The 15640-nt window shown below is 34.9% G+C and overlaps 1 protein-coding gene across 2 annotated transcripts; it reads left to right on the top strand.

Annotated features, from left to right (window-relative positions):
* The first annotated feature begins 6891 nt into the window (after positions 1–6891).
* Positions 6892–13423, top strand: LOC104891152 (protein WVD2-like 1). Of its 2 annotated transcripts, none has more exons than XM_010676811.4 (7): positions 6892–7117; positions 9199–9664; positions 10306–10370; positions 10979–11060; positions 11153–11224; positions 11335–11445; positions 12621–13423. In XM_010676811.4, exons 2-7 carry the CDS (start codon positions 9203–9205, stop codon positions 12888–12890), a joined length of 1062 nt encoding a protein of 353 aa, XP_010675113.2. In that variant the 5' UTR covers positions 6892–7117; positions 9199–9202; the 3' UTR covers positions 12891–13423. The 2 variants fall into 2 exon arrangements, with proteins under 2 accessions (XP_010675113.2, XP_019104599.2); XM_019249054.3 differs by lacking the exon at positions 6892–7117 and adding an exon at positions 8080–8276.
* Positions 13424–15640: the final 2217 nt, after the last annotated feature.

The following is a 15640-nucleotide window of genomic DNA, read 5'->3' on the forward strand; positions in this document are numbered from 1 at the left end:
AGGACGGAAATTCTTGACTCTTTTTTCAACGAGAGGGATATTAGGTGTATTCTTGGCACTCCTCTTAGTTTGGTTCCGGTGAAAGATGAACTTACATGGGCTTTTACAAGGGATGCTCATTACTCGGTGAAGATCGCCTACATGATCGGGAAAGGTGGCAACCTTGATAATTTTCACCAATCATGGGTGGATATATGGCGGTTAGAGGTTAGCCCAAAGGTACGTCACTTTCTCTGGCGACTTTGTACCGATTCTCTGCCTGTTCGTAGCCTCCTCAAATACCGCCATATGACAAATGATGATTGCTGTCCCTGGGGATGTGGTCTGCCAGAAACGCGTAACCACACTATCTTCCACTGCCCCATATTTGCGACTATTTGGTTTGATAGTGGGTGTGAGAGTTTACTTGATTTTGATCCTGGAGCTTCTATGTGTGATATCTTAGCAAGATAGCGTGGCCTTGATAACAAAATGAAGATCACAGGAGCTTACTTGGCATGGGTCTTGTGGGGAGAGAGAAACAACTTGGTTTTTAACAACAAAACATCCTCTCATGGTGTTCTATTGGCTCGTGTCTCTCGCTATGTGGAAGAGAATGAGAAGTATGCTGGCAGAATTTATACAGCACGTACGACTGGCCCATGCAGCAGCCCACGTCATTGGGTTCCTCCCCCAGCAGGTGCCACGAAAATAAACGTTGATGCATGCCTTGGTGTTGAAGGATGGGTGGGCCTTAGTGCTATTGCTCGCAAATCAAATGGTGACGTTGTTTTTGCTGCTACGCGTCGTGTTAGAGCGTACTGGCTGTGAAATGGCTGTGAGGTTGGGTAAAAGATATGGGCTACAGCAGATTGTCCTGGAATCTGATTGTCAGGTTGTTATTAATCGTCTCGCCAAGAGTGCTATTTTTTTGTCAGATTTAGATATTACTCTTTCCAGCATTTTATCTTTGTGTGTTTGTTTCTCCTCTGTTGTATGGTCGCATGTTAAGCGCGATGGGAACTTTGTAGCACATCATCTAGCTAAGATAATCCATTTTGGGATTGAACAGATTTGGGAGAACCACTGCCCCTCGGAGGTGGCTCCCTATATTTTGATGGACAATTTGTCCTCCAGTTAATTTTAGTGCTACTTTTCCCCTCAAAAAAAAAACATTAAGCATGAACAAAAAAATTTTACAACTACTTAAACATAAATATAATTATGTAAACTTTTACATTTTTTACATTTGTCTCTTGAAGATTTACTAAATTTATATCAACTACTTATTATAAACATTAGTAATAGATATTTCAAGATATTAAAGGTTACAGTTGCATGTGTTGATGAATATAAAAGTCAATATGTTAAATTTACTAAAAATGGATATGAAACATATATAAGGAAGGTATCTCTAATAAATGACTCAACTTCTCATTTTTTTTATCGTTAAACTCAACTTCTCATTTGTGAATTATATGATTATTGTATATTTGATAACTTTAGTTAGGAACACCCCCACACCCCCCGCCCCCCCGCGCGCATTCAAAATTCTAGATCCGGACACACATGATGTTTTTCCGTAAATAATATCGGTTTGAAAAAAAATTCCTAATTTACGCTTAACACGGAATTATTTCCTTTGGTACCATCGTCCACGTAGGACTAAACACAAAATATCATATTATTTTTAGCTCATGCAAGATCGCTGCTTGAGGTAGCGATTATTAGGAATGTGATATGTGAAGCTAACCGCTACTATGACTAACAACTTAGCTCCTTATACTCCAAAAATACAATTCTCTCTCGTTATACCCCTTTCTCTTTCTTCTGTTTCTCCTCTCTCTCCCTTGACTTCAAACTCCAATCGATGACAGCTCATGGATCTTTTCTGTCCACACCCTTGGATGGCTAAATCTCATTGGCGCCGCCACACGAGCTCAAGTCGAAATCGTCGTCCATCTCTCTACACCGCACACAAGCTTCAACCGCTATAACCACCCAATTGCTTCTCTCGTCGCACTTTCTTTCTCCATCACATGCAAATGATGCCACCACCACCCATCGTCTCTGATACAAATCCACCATCACTCACTGTCTCTTTGCTGGAAAAGTTTAGCTAGGTCAGTTTGTGATTTCTTTTGTTATTTTCAAAATTATTAACCCTAAATGAAACTTAATTGTTAGAATTAACGGAAATGTGATATTCAGATATTCTTAGGGTGTAAATGAGGCGAGTCGAGTTCGAATTTGAGTCGACTCGTGAGCATTTTGTGTCGAGCTTGAGTTCAGTCGAGCTCACTCGAGTCGAGTTTTGATCGAGCTTTAACCGAGTCGAGTTTCGACCGAGTAGATCTCGAGTAGCTTGCAAGTGTCTAGCGGTAACCCTAAGGTAGAAAATGTGTTGAATTTAGGTATTTTGCTATAGATATAACTCGATATTCGAGTTTCTCACGAGTTTTTGAGTCGAGTATTGAGTTGCTCAACTCCATTCGCCAACATTTCGAGTCGAGCTCGAGTTCGATTCAAGCTCACTCGAGTCGATCTTTGACCGAGTTGATCTTGAGTAGCTCGCGAGTTGTCTCATCTCATTTACACCCCTAGACATTCTATTGCATATTTAGTTGCAATTTTATGTATATTTGAGAGCTGAATTAGGTATGGTGTGAATTTTGATGATGCAGGTAGTTTTAGTTGGAAAAAAGTGAGATTTTTTTTTTTATGCTCTTCATAAATAACCGCTTCTCCAATTAGCGGCTTTACCTAGTAAATTGCTACTTGTAGCGGCGGTTTCCTCATATGGATTGTTATGCCATTAATGTGAGGTAAATCACTATTGAAAGTAGCAGTTTTATATAAAGAAAATTTTTGAAAGATATTTTACGCTGATGAGAACGGTATGAAGAGATAAATTTTTATTGTAGCAAAATTTTTTTACAGGTTAGCATTATTTAGGGAAAAGATACCACATGGTGAGGATGCCTAGCTAGCCACTTAATTATGTTCATATGGTTAGTACTATTGGCAGTTTAACTAAAGAGTTCGTCATAAACTAAGTATAAAAGAAGGAACAATTTTGGACATCCATTGATTATGCTCTCAAGGATCGATAGTTAAAATCACACATTAGTAATAAATCACGACAATGGCACTTGCAAGTTGAAAAGTTTTGGTATCTACTTCCTTTGTTTTTTAGTTGACCCGGCCCATTTCATTAGACATACTTGTCGGGACAAATTTGAACCTTAATATCTCTATTTTCTTATTATCAATAAACAAAAATTACAAAAAGTTGATATTTTGAAAATATACGTGCATGTGAATTTAAAAAGATCCTACATAACTACTTCCACCGTTTTTTTTAATAAGTAACACGTTTTACTTATAAGAAAATGTCACAACAAGTGTTACATAGCTCAAAGTAGTAAAAAAAAATTCTCATTTATTAAATCTTTGCCATAATTTTATTTTTTCACCTGCTTACTTTATTCAATACTCAAATTTAATAGGTTAAACAAGTGGTCCTAAATTTCTCTCTTTAGGCTTCTTGGTATTCTTCCACTTTCTCTTTGTGTCACTTATTAAAAAACAGAAAAATAAATATTTTTCTATAAATATAAAGGCAAAATTTCAAAAAAAAAAACTACTTTTTATAATCAGCTTTTTTCAAAATAATATCTTTAATTTTTTTTTCTTTCAAAAAATGCCTTATACAACAAATTTCTTTCAATATACTACCATTTTATGTTTATAGTTAATATTAATCATTAAATGACTGCCATCTTAAGGGTTGGTACCAGTGAAGTATAGCGAGGAAAGATGAGGGAAACGAGAGGGCGATGAGAGAAAAACATTTTATGGTAACCCTATCATTGGTGGTTAAACCTTATTAACAATCAAATGGTAGTATATTGGAAGAAAATATATAAAAGGTAGTTTTTTTTTTAAAAAAAGTTGGATATAAAAGGTAGTTTTTTATGAAATTTTTTCAAGTATAATCACCAAGAGATAGTCAAAGCTATGTTGCACGAACTTTCGTTTTTATATAAGTGCAAAAAAGTTTGACTTTCACGCTTGTAAACGCATAACTTTGGCCATTAATATCTCTAAGACTCTAACTATGTATTAGTAAATGTTATATATAAAAAGTTGATATTAAAAAAATATTAATTGAATCAAATCAAAACAACATTCTTTATGATCATTTTTGTTTTTATATATTAGTAAAATCAAATATGGTCAAAGGTGGATGTGTGGATAATGCACAAGTCAAAATGCTGCACTTAAAATGAAACAAAGGAAGTATATGAATATGAGGACAAAAGATTCATCATATATTCGGGTATATTGTGATCATGACACATCCAAAGCTATTTTTATGCTCATTGCTCATTTGAAATTATCCAAATTAGTAAAATATACTGAAAAAAGAAGAGTTCCAAATCAATAAAAATCAGTCTTATTTTTTTTAAGGTAAGGCGAATAAAGGCGCACTAATCAGACTAAACCTTGCTCAGATCAACTCGACCCGAGTTTGCAGGCAAGGTCACTTGGTAGTAGGGTGAATGGTAAGGGAAAATCTCCACCCCCAAAGTGCCTCTATTGGGGTTCGGATCATACAACCTCAAGGTTGTGATGTACAAACCAAACCACTAGACCAAGTACAACTTGGTAAAAATCAGTCTTAAATGTACCATGCATAATACATTGATACCTGGATGTAAAATTAATGAAATCCTAGAAGTAGGGGTGTGTTCATGGGTGGTTGACCATCCCGAAATAACATTTCGGTTCGGTAACTGGAAGTTTTGGTTCACTATTTTTTGCGAACCGTTTAGACCGGTTACCGCCTAGGCGGTAAACCGTTTTTCCGGTACAATTTTTCGGTTAACTATTAACCATTATTTAAGCTATACTGTTATGTTTTACTTAATGTACACATATAATTTCAATTTTTTTGTGCATATGTTTTAATATTATATATTTTAATATAAAATGTATTATAAAGTGGATAATAAATCTGTTGTGCATGTACATGTTATGTTTTGATGATGAAATTAATATAATATGTTATAGTATGAAAGTATGTAACAGTTGCAACAGATGCATGAAGAAAGGAATTAATAAATGAAGACTTTGAAGAAAAGAAGAATCAAGATTGAAGTCAAGTTTATATGTTCCTTAGAATAGTTACTTTGGATTCAAATGTAATATGCTCAAACTTGATGATATGCTATGTGCTAAATATAGAAATATAAAGTTAGTATAATTATTATTTTCTTAGAGTTAAGAAAATAAATAATTGTATTACAATTATATATCTATATAAAAAGGAAATTAGTTTTCGAAATAAGAAATAAAAAGAATTTAGGAAAAACGTGTTTTTAGAAAAAGAATTTAATAAAACCGTGTTCATAAAAGAATTTGATAAAAACGAGTTTTAGAAAAAGATTTTACTAAAAATCGTGTTTTGATAAAAACGTGTTTTTAAATAAAAGATTTTTATAAAACAGAGTTTTACTAAAACGTGTTTTCAGATTTTCTAAAAAGATTTGGAAAATACTTTTTAGATAAAAACAGATTTTGAGTTGAAAAGAAAATCTAATATGGAAAACTTATCTTTTTAAGTTTAAAGATAAAGATAGAAAAAGATAAAGTTTGTTTTTCTAAAAAGAGAGTTTTATCCCTTAAATCAAGGATTAAAAGATAAAGATATCTTTGAAAGATTTTCGTCCAAACCAAGTCCTATAAAAGGGTTTTATAACTCACTTTTAGATCTCACGTTTTCAGAGAGAAAAATCAGAAATATTAAGAGCTGAAAACTATTTCCTACGGCACTGAGCATAGCACTGAGCGAGTCAGATTCAAGTTACTATTATAAGATTGTAATTGTCCTCTACTTGCTTGACTAAGAAGCACATAATTGAGGATCGTTTTCTTTCTGTAATTTCACTATTATAAAGAGTTTCAATTCTTAGAGTTAAGGGTTCACTATTATAAAGAGTTTCAATTCTTAGAGTTAAGGGTTGATTGACACTACTAGGGTTAGTAGTGGGGGAATCTTATTGTATCAAGAGGTTGATATTTTAGGGTTCAAAGAAATAAAGAGTTTTGTTTCGTGTGGACGTAGATCTCAGAGGTGAGATTGAACCACGTTATATCCTGTGTTTGCGTATCAAATCTCACATACTTTAAGTTTATTATTCGCAAAAACTCAAATTAGCGATTTACGAGTGTTTGGCACCGATTTACGAGTGTTTGGCACAGTGCCAGGCACTGAGCCATCAAAGAGATTTTGCGAAAAGCGATTAGATTTTACCACTCAATTCAACCCCCCCTTCTTGAGTGTCACCTTGTGTTCCAACAAAATCCAATGAAAAACATAACTAACACTAAGAATTCACTCCGTTTCCTAATTATAGTGTTTGAAAATAATTACATAATTCCTCTAATTATTGTTACTTAGCAACAAATATTAGAATTAATGTAATTGTTTGAAAATGTTTCACAATAATTAAATAGATAAAAAAAATATTTTGGAATTTCGATTAATCGTCCACTCAAAAATCATAACCATACTCGTACCGTTTAATTGTCAATTTTATCACTTAGGTAACTATAACATCAAAACTTTTTTTGTTGGTACGATAACCATCCATTTAAATCATTTTTTCGATATTTCGCTACAATTTTTCGATTTTGGTTTTTTATGAACACCATACGTAGACGGACTAACGAGTAGCTTTCGATCCCTGTTTTATCCAAAGGACGAAAATAAACAAAAAGGTGTCGAAATTAAATAGGGTTTTAGACAGAAGAGTTATCTAACGGCGTCATTTCCTAAACATAAATAAAACCCCACCCTGTAATCTGTATCTGTATGTGTATAAGTAAATATTTGACTATAAATACACAACGGCACGACAAACCACAGGTTTAAGCTCTTTCTCTCTCTCTTTTCTGAGCAAATATTAGAATTCGCCAACTAAAGAAAAATCAAACCCAAAAGTAGCCAATTCCAATTTATTGGGTTTTTTCTCACACAAAGGAAGGAGAGAGAAACTAAGAAACTAAGAAACAAGAGAGAGAAAGTTTCAGGGTCAGGTTCGAGATCTTTCTCAGATCCGACCTCAAAAGCGTAAGTTCATTTTTCCCTCTTTCACATTTTTGTTTTTGTTTTTGGGTTATCTTTTTCTTGCAATGCTGCTTGATCTATCATGATAATTTACCTTCTAATTTCTTTGTTTTGAGGTTTTAAGTTTTTGTTTTTCTTTCCCACAAATTTTGAAAATTTCTGGGTTTTCTTCACTTGGTTAATTTACGAGCTATTATTGGTTTTTCTTCATTTTCTTTAACTCTAGATAAATGAGGAGAAATTCAGCTCAAAACCCTTTTTTTAATTTGAAATTTCTGTACTTTTAGCTTTGTTTTCTTATTTTTCTCTCCATTTTCACCTTTTTTATGCAAAAATTTATCTATTAGATTTTTTTTTCAGGGAAGTAATTATGGGAAAAGAGTGGAAGGTACAAAAAATGGAATATTCATGCAGTTTAAATTTTTGAAAGGAACTTTCCTTTCCTTTTTTTTTCTTTTTAATTTTGTTGTTTTATGAAACAAACTCTTGTGTGTGTTTGTGTGTTTGTAAATGGATTTAGTGATATTTTTGTTGGGTCCTAATAAAACATCTCTTTGTCTATCCAAAAATAATAGTGGGCAAATTTTGTTTGGTAGGTGTGAATTGATTTTTGTTCTTTATGTTGTTTATTGCGGAATTTTAGCATTTTCTATGTAGATTTGTTATATCTTTGATATAATTTAGCTTTCTTATCTTCATGTTATAAATTTTAGATTTTGAATGAAATTCAATGGTATAAAATTTATTCAATCATTAAATTGATCTTCTTTCATGTAATTCTCTTTTGTCCTAGAGAAATTCATGTCCTCTTTTATAAAAGTCAAATTAGGCAAAGTAACATTCTCAAGGAGCTTTGGAATGATTCTGTTCGACTTATTCTTCTACCTCTATATAATATATGTTTGACTGTTGGATGAAATTGATGGGCATTTGGAGATTTCATAATGAAAAAGAATGAGTCTAGGAAAAGAAATATATAAATCTAGCTTGTGTTTGTGAATAATAATAGCTTCCTCTATCCTTGACCCTTTGATCCATCGAGCATTCGTTGAACCTTTGGGATAACCGTTAGCTGGTTTGGGCTTTCGTCCATTGTCCAAGATTACCCACTGGGGCCCTGCCGTGGGAGTTTGGGTCGTGTCTCAGTCCCGGTGTGCTAAATGTAAGTTGTAACTGGGGACATAGAATAATCCTCTCTTCATGAAGTTTAGGTTTTATAGTTATCTATTTTTGAATGAAATTATTGGGGTTGACATAGTGGTCTTGGACATGGAGTAATAAGTTGACATATCTTTAGATTATCGCACTTGGCGGTCTTTTTCTTATTTCCTAAATATTGTTATTAGATGAATTGAGGTCAGATCTGATTTAGATTCACACACAAAAGAAGACATTATTCCAAAATATAAGCAAAATAGGTAAAAAATTGATCTTTCTGTTAATACTTGGCTACTCTTCATGCATTTTGCTTGACTTTATGAGTTTGCGCTTGGAAAAATTGATTCCGTACCAACTTTGCTGTCTTGGGGGGTGGCACATAGTTCTACTACCATATTTTGTAAATTTGGTTGTTGAACGATGTTCATTTCAAAATTGTATGCTACGAATAATCATTCGATATGGATAGGGTAAATCGTAAGGACTTTTTGGGAACATTTGAAGAAGTGTTGTTAAAGGTGTGCGGAATTTAACAAAATATAACCAGTTTTTGTCCCCCTTTCTTCCTGCATAGAAGCTTAGTTATTTCGTTCATTATTTTTTGTGTGATTATAACTTAGGACATTGTTAATAGCCTCCCTTTTCTTTTGGACGTTCATGATTAATTCAAGAGAAAACAACAGGTCAATGGCGAGAGTTATAAAGATGCTCGAAATGTGGTGTGGAAAAGTGTTTGAACTTTTCTGTATCATTATGATACTAATCATAGATAGTTGAAATCCAAAAAAGGTGCAACATTAAGTTCATTCTTCGTCTATGTACGAGGGAGTACATTATCTTGGAGGCAATCTGTCAGCTCCTAGACTATTTTCATGCTTACTGAGGTGATAGGAACAATATTGATTTCCTGTTTGTGTAATGTGCAGTGCAATGGGAAGAGAAGTTACAGGTGTACGTGTAGAGCAAATTAAGGCCACTTTTTCCAAGGTTAAGCCAAAAGTTTCTGCCGATTCAGAACACGAGGCAAATTTCAAATCACCTGAAGCAAACAATGATTTAAAGGATTGTGAGGTGAAGGAATGCACCTCAGAGGTCCCACGTGCTGAAAATAGTTGTGAAAAGCAGGAGGTTTTGGCCAGCAAGAGCACCAATTTTGAGCCTGAGAAGCCTGATACAAAATCTCCTAAAGCCGAGGATCAGAAGTTGAGCTCCCCTGATAAAGCCACATCTGGAGCACCAGCTGCTGGGAACTTGAGGATGAAGAACACACCTCAGAAACCTACTGATGTGACGGTTGATAAGCAAGTCTCGGAGAGTCCGAGAGCAGTTGAAACTCCTGTATCCCCGACGCCAAGCAATTTGAAGTCTCCTAGCTCCTCCAGAAAATCGCAGGTGACCATCTAATTTCAGTACATGACCCTCATGGGTGTTGCCTATTTGCAACACAGTCATTAGAGCTATCCTTGATTCAGTGTGTATATGACAAGGAAAGATTTAAAATTTTTGTTTTTTCTTGGTAAAATTCATGTTGCTTATGTGCTCTATAACTGATAACAATAAGCAAAGGTGAATTGCCTGAAAGGTTAAGAGTCAAAGCCAGGATTTGGCGTGTGTGTGGATGTAAATCAGTAAATTAGCTTGGGGATTTTTTGGGTAGAAGAAATCTAGCAGTCAGAAGTCAAAACAAGTTTCTATAATAGGAGATTCATGTTTAAAATCTGATTAAGGCTGACTATGTGAGTTCTTCTTCTTCCACGTTGAAAAACAAAGTTATTGTGTGGGATAGACAACTTTCTAAGTCAGTAATTAAACTTAGGTGATGCTCTGTCCTCAAGTTGGGGTTGTTAATTGTTTTCATGGTGGTTCAATCAGTCTTTTTGTAGTTTAGTGAGAGGCTTATGATGGTTTGCAGATTCTTCATTTCTGTTCTAAGATTTTGTGAAATCGCACTCTTACTTGGATCACTATTTAAGTTTGCAAGCCTACTTCTATTTCCAAAGCTGATGCTTATGCCACTTCCATGCCTTTTGCAGCCGACTACCCCGCTTGTGGCAAGGAGACCTTCAGATGACGATGACAATTGGTCCATGGCGTCTTCGTATCCTTTCTTTATGTGGATCATTCTGGTCCTGTAGAATATGCGGGCATTTCAAAACCTTTCTCCATCTTGACTGATGTGGGTACTGCTTTACTGCTAGTGATTGTATATTATTTTGTGTCAACTTGTTCCAAAATCTTTTCTATTTCAGCGTACCCGTCTATAGAGTATGTTCTTGGACTCTTCTCATATTACTTCAATACCTGTGTCGAAGCCTAGAAAATGCTGACATCTGTGTGCCAACATTTCATAAATTAGTCGAGTTGGACAACATACGTGTCTCTGACATGAGTACTTGAGTCTTGAGTTAGAGTACCATAGGTTTTACAGCATTTAGGAGCTAATTACGGAAACATGAACATTTTGTTGGATGTATACATCCTTTTAATGGTGTCTAGTTAAGATGAAGTTTCCTGCAGATGTAATAAAGTCAAATATCACATGTTTAGAGTAGTTCTTCGTGGGGTTAGATGATTTAATATTTTAATTGCATGCATTTTCTTTCTTTAAGTATCTAGGTCTTTGGTTTAGGTCTGAGTCTCCAAATAGTTGTCTAGCTGACATTTTGAAATGCTTTCACTTTGCTGCTAATCCTTAACCTTTCATAGAGCTCGAACTACAAGATCCAGAACTACTGTAGGTGTAGCTCCTACATTTACCTGTACTGAACGTTTGGAGAAACGAAAGGAGGTACTTTAAATTCAATATATATCTTGATGTAAGTAATATTGTTTAGAATTTATTGATGTGCTGATCCTTTAGAGATCTGATTCTCATCATAGTACTACGCAAAATTGGAGGAAAAACGCAAAGCTTTAGAGGCAGAGAAACGGGAATATGAAGCAAGGACTAAGGTATGTACCACTTCTACAAGTATATGAAGTTAAGGAGTCACATGTTAAGTTGAAAAGCAATGACTAACTGTACATCAACATTTTGTTTCTTTCCTACTATCTAAATCTAGGAAGATGATGAAGCGGCTATAAAGCAGCTAAGGAAGAGCATGACGTTCAGGGCTAATCCAGTTCCCAGTTTTTACCATGAGAAACCTCCACCCAAGAAAGAGCTTAAGAAGGTACATGGCATATGTCTTTTATCCATATCTTAACTAAAAAATGAAGTCTGCACCAATGGTTGAGCTGCACTCTTGTATTGTTATTATATTCACACATTCTGCTGCTCGAGCATTGGAGCTTCATCAAATTATTTTTTAACTTCTTTTTTATGAAATTTGTTTTTATTTAATTTTTTGTAGCTTTCTCCTGTGTCAGCTCATGCCACATTGGCTGAGCCATGCTGCTAGGTGTCAATATCTTACTACTTAGGAGTAGAGATAAACATTTTACCGTTAGATCTTTATATTGTATCTAACTCATAAGATTATATTGTTTATATTTTTATATATAGTGTTTATGCTTTGGTATTATAATGTTTTTAATCTCTCTTATTTTCTGGTTCGCTAAAGCACCATAATACCAAAACATAAACCCTATTTAGAAAGCATAAACACTAATTTTTCATGTTTTAGATACAATTGTGATATTTAACGGTTAGATGTTTATTTACCCCCTAATACTCCATATTAGGGCACCTATGTCTCAATTTGGACATTAGTCCCACCTACTAGCTTTGTTTCTTTAGTTCCATTTACAAACTCAACTTTTGTTGCCCTGAGAACTGCTCTCTTTTTCCCCACTGCTGACATCCATAATTGTCTCACCATCTTGGAATCTCAATACTATTGTCCTGTTTTTCTCAGCTATGTCATTTTCTTGGGGAACCCCCTTGTCTTTAATTCCCAACACTCTTTTATCCTTAAATTCTTCTTGTTTTTAGCTCCCCCCAAAAAAGTCACATTTTCTATATGTTTTTTGTTAGTATTGACTATTCAGAGGTTCTTGACTTTCAGATGTACATCTGTTGATTTTTTTTATTAATACGTTATATTCCAAAATCACTCAGGTGTCTCATGGATCTTAGGCTCCATTTTTTCAACTGAAAGCCCATTACCTGAACTTAGCTTTATCTGAACAGATTCCTCTTTTCTGAACTTATTTTCCCTTATATAAACTTATTGGCCCTAATCTGAACTTATCTAGAATATGAGCTTATTTTAGTTGTTAATTGAACTTGGATTTTGATGGAACTTATTGGCCCTTGATCAAACTCATTGACCTTTTAAGCATAGTGTTAGTAGAATGGTTTTTGGGGGTACAGATAACTGACTTGCATCTGCAATTGGCATCCTAGCTTCCGACAACTCGTGCTGTATCACCTAAATTTGGACGCAGAAAGAGCTGCAGTGACGCAGTTACCTCTTCTGAGGATAATCTAAGTGCGCGAGCAAGAGCATCAAGGCGCAGCCTAGGCAGTCAGAGGGAAAGCTCGACCCCGACTAGCTCTCTCAAGAAGAAGGATCCACTAGGTAAGAGCCGTTTGAAGCAAGTGAAAGAGACCACCAAAAACACTGCTCCTAAGATCACTGAGCAGACGAACCCAGATATTGCCGTTCAATCTTGATGATCAGTAGGCTTACTTATTACCTCTGGTATTGTGTGGGTCGAGGTTTTCTTATATTTCTTGGCTTCTAGCTTCTTTTCTTCTGCTCTTTTTCCTGAAGTAGGGTACCGGGAAGGGGAAGACGAAAAGAAAGCACCTTACAAGGAAAAAGAAATTGACCTTTCTCCCGTTCTCTTCCAACCGTGATTATTTTTCGACTGACTCTTTTTCCAGGGTTTTTTTTTTTTTTGGGTGACATGTGTTGTATATCTTTGTAACTTATATTAGTACATAATGTATACCATTAAAAGAGTCACTAAGTCCTAGTATTTTCCACTTTGTTTGATTGTGGGATTAATGGGAATGTGATCTAACTGTCTGTTAACACAGAATTATTGGTTTGATATGATTTTCTGCATGACTATTGACTATCATGTCATGTCCCTGTTTTCAACTATATGTATCATGTTCTTTTGGTGGCATACTGGATATAATTGTAATGTACTTCAAGGTAACAAATATAGTAGAACTATTTGCTGATTTGCGCAAGGTAATCCAAGCGTTTACTATTTGCCTGTTTTTGGTTCAGAATAAGAAGCCTTCTCAAAAGGGAGATGCTTAAACTGCATAGCTTTTTCACTAATTTCATGGACAAAGTTTCGGCTACAGATAATACTGCACCAAAAGTTAACTACCCTTCCCTTGTAACTTGTTTCTAACTTCTAATCTCTTCCTCTGAAAAAAGAAAGTGTTCCCCTATGACAAATGTAATTACAAACCTTGGAACATTATTTTTAATGAAAGAAAGTATATACTTGTGCTTTTGATGTATCTTGTGTTTCTCTAATATTAATGAAAATATTTTTCGAGATGAATTAATGAACATGTAGTCATTTTCTTTCCTCCAATTGAAGTATTTGGTTCTGTATGTTAATGTTATAAATCAATTTATTTTCTAAGGTAGTTATTTTGTGGGCTGCCATCTCCAAGGGCCTAACCCAAAAAACAACTATATCACAAATTCACAACTCTTCAACCCCATAAGGCCGTAATTGCTTTGTGGATTCAAACTCAATCTAAACCCAAATCCAATAAGTGTTATTATCATAGTAAAACATGGTTGTTAAATGCAACCTTTATTTATTTTTAAAATCCTTTAAGTCACTCCCTCAAAAACGTGAATGTCCAATTATCATAATCTGTTGAAACCCATTAAATGTCCACTTGTGAGTGTTCCACATTGGAGAAAGAGGAGAGAATAAACCACTTTATAAGATGAGGAGTTACTCCTCTTATCACCAATTGGTTTTAGGATGGAACCTCCTAGCTTGTAAGTGGGTCAAACTCTCCTCCTCCTTATTGGGTTACCCATGCCCATTTTCATATAATTTGAAATTTAACATGGTATCAGAGCCCGGGTTGTGGGTCTCTTCTAAACTGGGCCTCTAATCAAGCAACTGGATAAGGGTTTACCTCGACAGGATGTCCAGCCCCTAAGAGGATTATTTTTGATTACCTTTCCAGTTAGCTCTAAATTCTAAAGACACTCACAAGTGAGGGGGTGTGTTGAAACCCGAAAGAGGAGAGAATAAACCACTTTATAAGATGAGGAGTCACTCCTCCTATCACCAATCCTTGTTGAAGCTATGATGTATAGCGCACATCACATGTGAGTGTCCCACATTGATTAAATAAGGGAGATGGGTTCACTTTGTAATGCAAAGGGGTTACTCCCCTTATTGCCATATGGTTTTAAGGTGGAATCTCCTTTGTGTTGTGAAGTGGACTCTCTCTCCTTGTGATGGGTGCGGCCCAGGCCCATATTTAACATATTCTCTTCCTTTTTTTGCCTCCCTGACGCTTGCGATTGAAGATTCAAATTTAGGAATGAATCACGTTAATGCTGCTGTGTTTTGTGGTCTACTCCTCTATACAAGATATTAACCCCCCCCCCCACCACCACACCAAAAGAAGAAGTGGGAAACATTCTTCATGGAGCTTATTGAACTTGCAACTCTAATACTATACAAAAACATGGTTCATCGTTATCATAGTTACGACAAAAAAGAATCACATTTGATTAAGTTAGATTATTGGCATGTTTGACAAAACTAGTGGTTCTAGTAGTTTTTAGTTGTTGCACCAGCTGTAATTATGAGGGGTAGCTGCTAGGCGCTAGCTGTCTAATAGTAATTGTTAGCTCTTATCTACTTAGCTTCAATTTACATATTTCAATGGCAGCAGTTTTATATACAAGAACTAATATATATGAAGAAACTTATCAAGTGAGATATTGTTATAATTGTTTTGATGTGTATTTTTTTGAAAAGTATAAATTGATCAAAATTATTACAAATAAGTATATAATATATATTAATGGATCAAAATATGCATTACATTTTGAGATCAACAGGATTGTCTAAGATGTTCAAATTAAGCGTGAAAAATGTTGTAGCAAAAGACTCGTACAACCAACCATTTCAAATCATCCATATCCATCATATATATCATGAAGCAAACAAGGCGACATCATATCTTTGTAAATCTACAAGTTCTTGTATATGACCTCCTTACAATAGTTTATGGTAAGTTGGGAGGTAACTTTTTGTCTTAAAGGGGTCACTTAATATAGAAGTAATCCTTTTAAGATAAGAGGTGTCCCCCTTATCTTCAAGTGACCTTTCTAACTTAAAAGGTGATCCTTTATGGAAGCAAAGTGAACTTACACTAATTTTATGGTAAGACGGTATTAGACAGGACTCACATTAGGT

The sequence above is a fragment of the Beta vulgaris genome, chromosome 4 (genome assembly GCF_026745355.1).
Source record: "Beta vulgaris subsp. vulgaris cultivar EL10 chromosome 4, EL10.2, whole genome shotgun sequence".
Lineage (NCBI taxonomy): Eukaryota > Viridiplantae > Streptophyta > Magnoliopsida > Caryophyllales > Amaranthaceae > Beta > Beta vulgaris.

What these genes read in the sequence shown, in the direction of transcription:
- LOC104891152 (XM_010676811.4), top strand. Translation starts at nt 9,203, where the DNA reads ATGGGAAGAGAAGTTACAGGTGTACGTGTAGAGCAAATTAAGGCCACT. An exon ending in AATTGGTCCATGGCGTCTTC is followed by an intron (nt 10,371 to 10,978) that starts GTATCCTTTCTT and finishes AACCTTTCATAG; the next exon opens with AGCTCGAACTACAAGATCCA. An exon ending in CCAAGAAAGAGCTTAAGAAG is followed by an intron (nt 11,446 to 12,620) that starts GTACATGGCATA and finishes TTGGCATCCTAG; the next exon opens with CTTCCGACAACTCGTGCTGT.